This window comes from Microtus oregoni, unplaced genomic scaffold (genome assembly GCF_018167655.1).
Source record: "Microtus oregoni isolate MIOR12 unplaced genomic scaffold, Mior012 000012F_ref0000307, whole genome shotgun sequence".
NCBI classification, from domain to species: domain Eukaryota; kingdom Metazoa; phylum Chordata; class Mammalia; order Rodentia; family Cricetidae; genus Microtus; species Microtus oregoni.
This window is the reverse complement of record NW_024543071.1, coordinates 30,613,818-30,626,969: the sequence shown is the minus strand read 5'-3', so window position 1 is coordinate 30,626,969 and position 13,152 is coordinate 30,613,818. Positions and strand designations below refer to the sequence as shown.

Here is a 13,152-nt window from a genome sequence, read left to right as displayed (position 1 = left end):
GAGGGAGAAAAGAGAAAAAGGAGAGCAGAGACTGGTAAAGGGGGGCAGGGCGAAGGGAAGAGAGAGGGAAAACGGAGAAAGAATAAAGGAGACAGAAGAGAGAAAAGGGAAAGAGGCAGAGAGGCAGGCAAGAGATTTAAAAAAAAAAAGTAGATAGGAAGGGAGCAGAAGAGTAAAGAAAGTCAATGCTGAGTTTGCTCAACAGAACTTTCGGTAAACCCATGACCTCAGACCACTGTGCAGGTGAAGCTCGCTAAAGTCTTATGTCCTGCCTTTCACACAGATCTTACAAACTGAGTTTCCCGCCTGGGGCCTGAGAACCCCATAGTCTCTTCAGAGAGAACAGCTTGACTGTTCACAATAGTCAAGTTATGGAATCAGCCCAGGTATCCATCAACAGATGAATGGGTAAAAAGAACGTGATGTGTGTTCAAAACAGCAATATTTAACCTTCCAGGAAGATGAAATGTCGTTTTCAGGGGGAAGAGTGAAACTAGAGGCCATCATTTTAAGCCCAACTCAGACAGTGCAGACAGATAATATATTTACTTTCATACATATATTCTAGAGGCTACAATATCGGACACTGCAGATATCAATATTACTGTCGCTGCAGGAGATCCTATTGCATTGTACTATGATAAATCCCTTCTAAACACCTATTCTCTTAATTGTGAGTTTTGCCTAAGGCAGGGAATGGTACTTTTATTTAACCCATGAAGGAACTGGGGTTCAGAAAAGCCATGTGATCTCCCGAAGTCACACAACATAGACTCAACTGCAGATTTATAGGTCTGTTGGACTCTGAAACTTGTGAGCCTTTCGTGACAAAAGAGTTTAATAAAAACTAGCCATCTAGATAGTATCAGCCATAGGAGGGAAGAACAAGTCTTCATCTAAAGAATTGAGTGGGTTGTCATTCATGTATTAGACCAGACACAAAGTCAGATTACAGTCCCATGGCAGTTACCTGTCACAGAGACTAGATTTATAGAATTTATTGAACTATGAGCTTCCGTGGAATAATCCTCTCGTACACTGTAAAGATTTGTCCTGTAGTCAGGCAGGAAGTACAGGTGGGGCGACCAGACTCGGCATGATGGGAAGGGGAATGGTGGAGTCAGAGGAGTGGCCAGTCAGATGCAGAGAGAGCCAGATGGGCACCTTGTACTGAGAAAAGTTACCGCCACGTGGCATAGCATATATCAGGGATACGGGTTAACTTAAAATGTAAGAGCTATTGGCCGAGCATTTGTAAGTAATATTGTGTATTTATTTAGGAGTTGCTGGCTGGACTTCTACCCATAATGGGTAGCTTAAATGAATGGGGATTCCAAAAACCTTGGCCAATGGTGTCTGAATACGCAATGACCAATAATCAATTCAAAATAAATCTATAGTGAATCTGGAGTGTTTGTGGGTGCTTACCCATGGTTCTGAACATGCAGCACACTTGGCACTGTGCATGCTGTTATACAGTGCGACACCAAGGGATGCTGCGGAAACACCTTTGGTCTGATCTGAGACTACTGTGTGTTATGATTTGCAGGGTTTTTCTTGTACATACAAAATTTTATTATCCTACTGAAATATAATGCTTTAATTACGAAAAAATAACTTTTTAAATTTTTTATTCATTTTACATACCAATCACAGTTCCCCTCCTACTCTTCCTCTCACTTCCCCCTTCTTCTCCTCCCCCTGCCCCCCCCCCCGCCACCTGCCCTGTCTTCCCCCAATCCACTCCCCATCCACTCCTCAGAAATAGTAAGGCCTCCCATGGAGAATCAACAAAGTCTGGCACATTAATTTGAGGCAGGGCCAAGCCCCTCCTCCCTGCATCAAGGCTGAGCAAGGCATCCCACCATAGGGAACTAACTCCAAAAAGTCAGCTCATGCACCTGGGATAGATCTGATCCCACTGCCAGGGCCTCCCCAAACAGACCAAGCTACACAACTGTCTCCGGCATGCAGAGGGCCTGGTTCAGTCCCATGCAGGCTCCACAGCTGTCAGTTGAGGGTTTGTGGTTTCCCATGAGCTTGGTTCAGCTGTTTCTGTAGATTTCTGGTCATGATCTTGACCCCTCTTGCTCATATAATCTGTCCTCCCTCTCTTCGACTGGACTCCTGGAGCTCTTACTTTGTTTTTTTGTTTTTTTTTTTCAGGTCAGGGTCTCACTATTTAGTGATAGTTGTCCTGGAACTCACTATGCAGTCCTGGCTAGCTAGGCTCTCCCTGAGATATACCTGTCTCTGCTTCCCAAGTGCTGGAATTAGAGGTGTGTACCAGTACACCACACAAAACACTTTTAATATTTTTCTACCATCATTCCTCAGCATGTATCAAACTCATAACTTCATATTTAGTTGCATTAGATATTTTATTTTTTAAAACTTTTCATTCTTGGCTTGCATTTCATTAAAACATTATTAAATGAATTTTGGCTTGCTATTAGGACAGAATTTCCATCGATTTCTGAAATGTCCCTAAATATACTTCTGCTAATTTGTACTGTATATTTATGTGTTGATGTTCTCCACATTGATAATTATAAATACAATCAAGTCACTAGTTTACAAATTTTCTTTCATCTTTAATGAATGGTAAAAATCACACATGCACAAAGAATTGCTTTTAAAAAACGTTTGTTATTTATTATAAGTAAATGCTTGATTTCTGTAGTTATCACCCCCCCACACACACACACACACACAGACATACATACACACAGAAATGTATAAAAATTTCTTGGTGGAAAAGGGGGTTGAAAGAGGAAAAAGTTTGGAACAAGTCTTCAGATCTTGAGAACCATGTTTCCCAAACTCCGGGCAAGAACCAGGTTTTGTGTGTGTCACTTTTGTGTGTTCAATTTTCAAAGTGTTGTTTGTTGATACTTTCATAATATACACTGTAAATATATATATATATATATATATGTATTTTTTGGGGGGGGGGGGTTCAAGACAGGCTTTCTCTGCAGCTTTGGAGCCTGTCCTGGAACTAGCTCTGCAGATCAGGCTGCCCTGAACTCACAGAGATCCACCTGCCTCTGCCTCCCAAGTGCTGCAATTAAAGGTGTGCGCCACCACCGCCTGACATGTAAACGAATTCTTAAAAACTGCAATGGATAGTCAAGTATAATGATGCATGTCTTTAATCCCCAGGCTCTGGAGGCTCAGGCAGGAGAACTTATAGTTTGAGATCAGCTGGGGCTACATAGTAAGTCTGAGGTCTGTATGTAACGAAAAAACACAAGGACACAGTAGTCCCAACTTTTATTTGTATTTTATCTGTGTATATGTGCAGGTGTGTGTGTGTGTGTGTGTGTGTGTGTGTGTGTGTGTGTACATACATGTTCATGCATGACTGGGCCACATGTGTATGCCTGTGTGTAGAATACAGATATCAACATCGGGCACCACTCCTTGGGAACCATATACCACACAGCGTATCCAATTGGGATCTGAGGCTGGCCACTGAGGCTCAAGGATGCATTTATCACCCAAGCATGTGCTACTACACTCGGTTTCTTACACAGATGCCGGGGAGCAAGCTCAGGTCCTCACACTTGTGCAGCTACTATTTCACTAAGTTATCCTCCCACCCCTCCCCCCAATGTTCATTACAGACAACAAATATAACACATTTCAGTAACAGAAAATAACAAAATGCCGGGCGATGGTGGCGCACGCCTTTAATCCCAGCACTCGGGAGGCAGAGGCAGGCGGATCTCTGTGCGTTTGAGACCAGCCTGGTCTACAGAGCTAGTTCCAGGACAGGCTCGAAAGCCACAGAGAAACCCTGTCTTGAAAAACCAAAAAAGAAAAAAATAAAAAAAAGAAAATAACAAAATAATTTTTATAAAAGTTTCCGAGTTTTAGTTGCAAATATCAATCCTCAGCTGGTTGTGAACTGGTAACTAGCAGCTGTCCACCCACCACCATCCTGAGGACTAGATTGCAGGTGTCCCAGAGGGCCACGTCAGAACTTTGTAAGAATCTAAACCAAAAGCCAAAATTTTGGTTTCTGGTTGCCTAAGGCCCCTGGAGAACAGCAACATTGACCTCTGGCAGTAGGGAGGCTGCTGCTGAAAATGGCAGAACTCCAGAAAAGTTCCTCTGAGTTAACCACTGGGCTCCTTTTAAACAAAACTCTCTTTGAAGAAGATTTTGGCTATGGCTGTGTTATGGGATTGACCCTTGAAGCCCTCGCCAAGGTCAGGATGGTCAGGATGGAGTCAGTAAAAACCCGACTGTCAAAGAAGCAACAGGAGCCGTGCAGGACAGTTCAGCCAGCTGAGTGTCAAGTCCTGGAAGACAATCTGATGGGGAAAGAAGCAAAGCAACTAGAGGCTAAGGAAGAAATGAAACTAGAAAACCTTGATGGTAACAGCAACTCAGCATGCACACATGTGCTTTGTTCTCTTCGTGACTGACATCAGCTCGTTACCCTGTACTGTAAATTAAACCACCAAGCCTTATGTTCTACTCCAGGACAGGCAGGTGCGAAGTGTCAGTCAAAAAGGATGTTCAAAAAAGCCACCAGGAGCCTACTATTATACAGGCCATATTTAATTTTCACCTAATCTATGTATTCATATGATCTATATATTCATATTAAGGAATTAACTTAGAGTTACTCTACATAGGGGTTAATGATAATGGTCCTCCCAGAAGCCATAGGCTGCCAAACAAAAAGTCCGGGGGAAGATGTAAGGCAGCTCCCTTCCAGGTGCTGCTCATGGATATCCTGGAGACTCCCCAAACGAGACAAGCTTACGGAAGACACGGGACTCAGAAATATTAAGTCAGTACCAACCAGAAGCTCCTTGCCCGCTGGCCAGCATTCATAGTACCACAGATAGAATGCAGGCTGCAGGTGGGGTGAGCCACCAGCATCTGACCCAGCTGAGAATTCTGTGAGCTACAATGACTGATATGGCAAGATGCACCCATGGGTGCCGTAGTGGCAATAAGGTCATCACATTCTGATTGAATTTAAGGCCTGCTCCATGGGAGGAACTGCATGGCTGCTACTGTATCTGAGGCCAGAATCTGTGATTGGAGAGTTTGCAGGCTCTGAGGGTGAGCCTGCTACAATGATTTTGCTAAGAGGACAATTGTATCAACCTGCTCTCTGAATTTGTATCTTGAAGTTCATAGATTAGTGCAGCTCCCAGACCTCACCATGAAGTTTCTTTATACAGTGGACCATGGTTAGCTCAGACACTCACCAGTGCTCAGAGTTTAGAGAATAATTGTCCGTGGAGAGCTCAGCTACAGTAGGACATCTAGATCACACCCCCGCTCCTTTAAGTTTATGGACTGTCTTAGTCAGGGTTTCTACTGCTGCAATGAAACACCACCACCACCAAGCAAGTTGGGGAGAAAAGGGTTTATTCTGCTTACACTTTCATATTCCTGTTCAGCATCAAAGGAAGTCAGGACAGTGGACTGGGTGGTTTTGTGTGTCACATTGACAAATCTAGAGTCATCAGAGAGAGGAGCCTCTGCTGGGAAATGCTTCCATGACTGCAAGGCATTTTCTCATTTAGTAATCAATGGGGGAAGATACAGCCCATGGTGGGTGATGCCATCCCTAAGCTGTTAGTCGTGAGCTTTATATGAAGGTAGACTGAGCAGGCCATGGGAAGCAGTAAGCAGTCCCCGCCCCCCTCCGCCCATAGCTTCTGCATCAGCTCCTGTCTCGGGATTTTACCCTGTTTGAGTTCCTGTCCTGACTTCCTTCAGTGATGACCAGCAATGCTGAAGTGTAAGCCAAAAAAACCCTTTCCTCCCCAACTGGCTTTTTGGTTATGGTGTTTCATCACAGTAATAGAAAATCTAATTAAGACAGGTAGGAACTCAAACAGCGCAGGAACCTGGAGGCAGGAGTTGATGCAGAGGCCATGGAGGGTGCTGCTCCATGACCTGCTCCCTATGGCTTTCTCAGCCCGCTTTCCTATAGAACCCAGGACCACCAGTCCAGGGATGGCACCTCCTTTGTTGATTTCTAATTAAGAAAATGCCTTACAGCTGGATCTTATGGATGCATTTTCCCAATTAAGATTCCTTCCTTCCAGATAACCCTAATTTGATTGTCAGGCTGACATAAAACCAGCCAATAGAGAGACCATGTAGGAGGAAGAAACAGATTGTAAGAAAGAGAGGTTGGGAAGGTCAGACCCAAAACCGTGTCTTCTGGACATTGGTGGGACTGCTGTATTCATGAGTCCACAGCAGCTATGGATACCTGCATATGACCCACACCAGAGGGAGCATTCACAACATCCCAGCATGGAGCAGGGAGGGGCTCTTGAGCCCCCACACCTATCTGAGAAGTTACTGACAGTCAACGTCTTCTGGGGGAGGGAAAATTCCGTTTTCTTTAAGGGTGTGGACCCTGGTATGGATAGTTCCTTATCCAACACACATGAAGACACAGAGTTAGGAGGGCTTGGGGAATAGGGGTGGATATTGGGCAGTACGGGGAGATGAATATAATCAAAATCCATTCTGTGAATTTATGAAGCTCTGAAAGAATCAATAAGGCATATTTTTGAAGGTGGAAAGGGAGGAGTAATCCTGAAGCTAGACATCTCTGCGATCTTTGCAGACAGTAAATTCCACCACCGCATTACAGGAGTGAACAGAACTATGAACAAACGTGGTTTTGCTTTCTTTCTCATCTCCTTTTTTTTTTTCTTTTGAATTGGTGAATTCAATTGTCGCCCAGTATTCATGGGAATTGGTTCTTGCCTGACTTAACATTAGTGAATCTTCATAACTTTTTGGTAAAATGGCCCAGTATTTGCAGATCTACACCTGCATGCAGGCTTGAAATCGTTTTGATTAATTAAACTCTCTGTTGCAGTGCAAATGCTTTGCAAATAGTAGTGACATTGTGTTGTTTACAATGACAACAGGCATGTCTTAGTTACTTTTCTCAGTGCAGCAACCAAACGCCAGACAAGAAGCAGCTTAAGAGAGAGGTGTATCTGGGACCATGGGCTGAGGGGCTGAAGTCCATCTTGGAGAGGAAGGCACGGCAGCAGGTACCTCCATGGCAGTGGGAGCATGTGTGACAACGGCTTGCTCACTTCTCAGTTCCACAGGAAGTACCTGAGTGACAGGAAGTAGGAACAAGCTATTAACCTCAAGGTCAAACCCCAGTAACCTACTTCCTTTGGCTAACTTCCAGCTCGTGGAGGGTCTGCACCCTCCCAAATGGCATCGCAGGCTGGGGACCACGTATTCAAACACATGAGCCTGTGAAGGACATTTCTCCTTCAAATGGTAACAAAAGGTCTGTAAATGTCTGCTCTAGGCTATCTCTAGCCTACCAGAAGCCTGTTTTTTGACTCATTGAGAAAGTAATAGGAAAGGAGCCACGAGGAAGGCGAGGGACACTAGAGGCGTGGTTGGGTGCTCCAGCTTCATAGCTTCCAGGTTGGCACTGTTTCTGTTTTGTTTTGCTTCTCTGCCCTCTGGAGGCCTCTCTCGTGCAGAAGTAGGGTGCTATGACTGTCCACCCAGCTCTCAGATGGACCACGGGTTTTAGGCAGAAAGTGGGGGCAGGTCCTAGGGACCCCAGCAACTTTCAGGGACCCCTCCGCCTGGCCTGGATGGATAACAATTGCTTCCCCTAGTTAGGGGAGTTTAAAGCATCTAATTTTGAGCCTCCAATCATGGAAGGCTCTGGAAACTCAGTCTTCCTTTTCTAACAGATATTCTTGTTTCCTGTGTTATAAAACACGTAGTTTTATTCTTTCATTTTTTAAAGCCCTCAGTTTAAGGGTCCTGTCCTACATCGTTTTAGCAATCTCATACCACCAAGACAGGCTAACCCAGTAAAAGTCCCTGCTCCCGTACTCTCCATAGATGCTTTCCGTGAAATGCATTCTGGGACGCACACTATGTGGCGGTGCCAGGGTGGGTACACACATGCTCTCCCATTCCACCGCTCAGCAGCTCTGTCTCTGGATGTTCTGGAATCTTCGGATAGACTGCAGTGTGAAAATAGCTTCCCGGGCACCCAGTGGTGCCTACTGTCTGTTCTCCCAGTTATCCCCAGACGCCCTGTCAATGTGATCGCAGTGTTGCCAGATTCAAGGATGTGCCATCCTCTGTCACCTCCGTGGATAGATGGAAAATGTGGTCAGTGGCTTAAAGTGTGGCTTTAGCAGTGGACTCTTGATTTTACTCCTTGTCTTAGTCAGGATTACCATGGCCGTGACCAAACATCACGACCAAACAGCAAGCTGGGAAGGAAAGGGTTTATTCTGCTTATGCTACTTTATCACAGTTCACTATAGAAGGACATCAGGACAGGAACCTGGAGGCAGAAGCTGATGCCAAGACCATGGAGGGGTGCTGCATACTGACCTGCTCCTCATGGCTTGCTCAGCCTGCTCTTTTCTAGAATCCAGGACCGCCAGCTTGGGGTGGGCTGGGCTCACAATGGTCTAGGCCCACCCTCATCAATAACTAATTAAGAAAATGTCCTACAGCTGGATTTTATGGACATATTTTCTCATTAAGATTCCCTCCTTCCAAGTAACTGTAGTTTGTGAGTCACGTTGGCATAAGACGGGCCAGCACGCCCCTGGACCTTAAGAATACCATTTGCTCAGAGAAGAATCATTATAAAACTGTATGCTTTACTTGTGAAATAGTAAACTGCCATTTTAATACTTAAAAACTAGGAAAAGAAAAATTATCCACAAACATTTAGTGTGGATAGCTTTTTGTTTTGTTATTTTCAAATATTTTCAACCCATTGTTGGTGGACCCAGTGGGTGTGGAATACGGAGATACAAACGGGGCAGTTGTATCTGGTTGTGCTAATTAGTTCATGGAAGTTGAACAGGATCAGTGTACACAGAAGATTCTTCAGTTGGTAGCATTTCTACCAAGCTTATTCTTGCAGTTGGCTTCACTCCATGTCTTCGATGGAGGGCAAAGGTGGCATCCATTTCAGGCCATAAACAGTCATGCCATTCTTGGTCTGCATCCCTAAATTCTCCTAGCTGGTACTGCATGGCAAGTCTCTACCGGTGAAGCTAGAAGCATAGTCAGACTTTACTAGTGAGACAGTAACTCAGCTGTGGTACAATTGGCTGAGGGTTTTGCAACCAATAGGGATTAAGAACTATGTTGTGGGGCTGAGCTGGGAGCAGCTCAGGGGTAATGAAGCCTCTTGATGAGGGTGACAGGCTCCCAGCTGGTATTGGTGACAGAGAAGGGATGACCTGGGGATGTCAGAAGGCAGGGTGTTATGCTACTGCAAGTTGGTTGAATGGAAGGTGTAGGGCTTGGGAAGCAGTACTTCTGGGATCAGATAGGCTTGGGTCATGTGGGACAATGGGGAGTCTAGCTTGGTGGAAAGCCACTTCCTTTGTGGTCTAGCAGCGATGTGGTGTGGCACTTGAGTTGACCAAAGTGATACAGGAGAATCAGACTTCGAAATACCTTTGTGTCAGAAACTCGGGGATATTCAAGCCTCTCATTTTAGAACTCTGCTGTGGATAGCACCACAATTCCAAAGCTACCAGTTGTGGAAACAACCCTAGAAAGCCTTTGGCTCAACCATACGAGATGGCAGTCATCAATACAAATGGGATGAAAGAGACTTACCATGGGTCTTCAGCCCTTTGCCCATGTCTACCAACAACTGGTCTGAAAGTCGTGTCTATGGGCCCACAGCCTGGGTACAGAGCCAAGGAGAAGACACGCAGCATAGGTCGGGTCCGTAATGAAGTCTGATTACACTGAACTCTGAGTCAGCAATTCGATATGCCTGACTCAAGAGTTTCCCATCAGCCCTGGTAAGCCTGATGAAAATATCTGTTTCTTCAGAAATGAAAATCCCACGGAAAAAGGGTATCCTTGACCCAGAGGCACCTGCTTGTGTAGGTCCTATAGGCTCGGTGTCTTTCTGTAAGTGACTCCTTCAACTCCTCAGGATGGACGAAATGGGATAGGCTGAGGGCAAAGGTGAGAAGCTCTGATTTCCAGCCAGCAGGTGGTAAAACGGAAGGCGGGCAGAGGAGACTAGAGAGGGAGTGGAGATGGCGGTCAAGTGGAGAGCACAGCCTGCTACCTCCGCTCTGACTTGTCATTGCCAAGCAGAAGGAAACATACATGCTTAGGTAATGTCTGCTGGTTATTAAATACTAGAGGAAAAGATTTTAAATGCCAAATTAGCCAAATCAGATGCACCCACAGGGGATCCATCTGCAGTTAGTGTCTGGGCTAGAGGTGAAATACCAACACCAAGCCTCAAGGCATGGGTCATTGGGCAGAAACAAAGATTTGAGAACCCAAAGGACACATAAAGACTTGTTCTGTCTCCTGAACGCCTCACCCTCTCCCATGCCCACTTGTAGTGCAGTATTAAAACTTCCTAGTTGAGTCAACAGTACCATGAGTATCTTGCAACAAGCATTTATCCCTATAACCAGAAAAGCCTCAGTCCTTCTTCTTATCTGACATGAAAAATGAGGTGACTAGGACAGAAGGGAGAAGATAACCAGGAAATCTGGTCCCTGTTGTTGGGGGCCAGGGTCTCTCCAGAGAAACAGAGCCTGGGGTGGGGGCAGGGGAGTGATAGAGGGAAAGACAGGTAGATTCGTTTTAAAGGATTGTCACCTCTGATCGTGGGAACGGTGAGGCTCTGCTTTGTGGAGTAGGCCAGCAGGCTGGAAACTGAGGCAGACTTTCCACGTTATAATCTCCAGGCAGAGTTTTTTCATCACGGGGAATTGGGCTTATTCTCAAGTCCTCCCTTGATTGAAAGGAATCTACACTTTGGGATATCATCTGATTAAAGGTGAATAGGTACTATAAGTTAATTACATCTATAAGCTCATGGCAACATCTAGATTGTAACTCGGTAAGACAATGGGTGCTGTAGGCTATCCAAGTAGATGGAGCAAATTAACCAAGAGACGAGGGAGCAGCCCTGGCCATGTACTTTGGCCTAGTGAGTGGGTAAGTCAACTTGTTGTAACTGCCAGAGGCTTTAAAAACAGAAGTAAAGGACCTGGGAATGGGTTGGTGGTTAAGAGAGCTTGTGACTCTTGCAGAGGACCTAAGTTCAGTTCCCAGCATCTACGTTGAGCAACTCACAACCGCCTGGATCTCCAGCTCCGGGGCATCTGACACGCTATGAAATGTTTCGTCATAGTGCAAGTGTCTATGGCCATAGAACTGGCGGGGGGAGAGAGGTCTTTTGTAATATTGCTGGGAAGAAAATTAGATTGGAACAATCCACAGTAGAGAGAAGGGCATGAATTTTTTTTTTTTTAGTTCTTTCTTCCTCCAGTCTATTCTGAGAAGTTACATATGCTCTAATCAGAACAGTGATTTCCTTATTTTCCTGTTTGTTGTCTGCTTTTCTCAGATCTGGACCTGTGGCCTCGGATGTTGGGATCATCTGATTGGGACATCTTTTAGAGGCTCTGGACACTGAGTGAAGGTCCCTTGGCCTGAAGAACCTGCCCTTTGCACTTTTCAAATGCTGTGGATGATGGCCCAGAATTTCCATCAGGAGTGTGCAAGACTGACAGCCTCCCTGCTCTCAAGACTCCATCCGGACAAGCACAGCCGCACTTTAGAAAGCCAGCCCTGGGATCCTGGCCTGAGGCCCCGCTTGTTTTCCCCTGGCTTTCCACGGGGAGACGTGGAAATTTCCAGTTACTGAAACAGATTGCCATAGAGTTATTTCTCGCCATCATTTTCTCTGGGGGCTGGAAGCTCCAGATGGTTTTGTGTAAACAAAGTCATAACTGATGTGTTTCACAGCTTCCTAGAATCCTGGCAGCCCCTGGAGCACTAATCAAGAGGAAGCAGTTAAGCACACATTAAATGCACAACCGCAGGAGAAGGCATTTGTTTCAAGGCTTTCCTTTTTAAATGTCTGAGCCACAAGGCATTTGTTTTAACCTGTAATGTCACTATGTTTACTGGTGTTTTCTCTTTCAACTACATCTCTCCTTAAAACAAAACATTGTAGGGTTTTGTTGTTGTTTTTCAGTGGTATCACCTTAAGGGAAGATGACATGCTGGTGTGTTGTGCCTTCAGGGACTTCAAATGAGTAGCTACAGTGCCCTGTCTCCCACGCTTAGCCAACTTCTCTAGCTTTTAGGTTTTACAGTGAACCTTCTCGTAGCTCCGTGTCTACACCTGGAATACAGTGATGTCAACGGTGAGGGCATTTGATGACGGGCATTCTGGAAGATCTTTCAGGTCTCATTGTGCTCAGATTACCTAAAGGTGCTAAGCCTGGTCTGTATGCTGCACCATGAAGCTCAGTAGATTTACTGACCTGCAAACTGCCCAGATGTGCACATTAGCTCCTGTGATCTGAGAACTACCCAGATGTGCACATCAGCTCCCGTGACCTCAGAACTACCCAGATGTGCACATCATTAGTTCCCGTGACCTGAGAACTACCCAGATGTGCACATCAACTCCCATGACCTGAGAACTACCCAAATGTGCACATCATTAGCTCCTGTGACCTGAGAACTACCCAGATGTGCACATCAGCTCCTGTGACCTCAGAACTACCCAGATGTGCACATCATTGGCTCCCGTGACCTGAGAACTACCCAGATGTTCACATCATTAGCTCCCGTGACCTCAGAACTACCCAGATGTGCACATCAGCTCCCGTGACCTCAGAACTACCCAGATGTGCACATCATTAGCTCCTGTGACCTCAGAACTACACAGATGTGCACATCAGCTCCCGTGACCTGAGAACTACCCAGATGTTCACATCATTAGCTCCCGTGACCTGAGAACTACCCAGATGTGCACATCATTAGCTCCCGTGACCCGAGTACTACCCAGATGTGCACATCATTCCCTCCCGTGACCTGAGAACTACCCAGATGTGCACTTCAGCTCCTGTGACCTCAGAACTACCCAGATGTGCACATCATTAGTTCCCGTGACCTGAGAACTACCCAGATGTGCACATCAGCTCCCATGACCTGAGAACTACCCAGATGTGCACATCATTAGCTCCCGTGACCTGAGAACTACCCAGATGTGCACATCATTGGCTCCCGTGACCTGAGAACTACCCAGATGTGCACATCATTGGCTCCCGTGACCCGAGAACTACCCAGATGTGCACATCA

General features: G+C 45.7%; 1 protein-coding gene across 1 annotated transcript in view; it reads left to right on the top strand.

Annotated features, from left to right (window-relative positions):
• Pdcd1lg2 (programmed cell death 1 ligand 2) overlaps nt 1-11,980 on the top strand; it is a 42,713-nt gene extending 30,733 nt beyond the window's left edge. Inside the window, exon 5 of the mRNA XM_041662038.1 lies at nt 11,405-11,980. Coding sequence (XP_041517972.1) covers nt 11,405-11,441 — 37 coding nt within the window. The 3' untranslated portion in view covers nt 11,442-11,980. The remainder of the gene's footprint in view (nt 1-11,404) is intronic.
• Nucleotides 11,981-13,152: the final 1,172 nt, after the last annotated feature.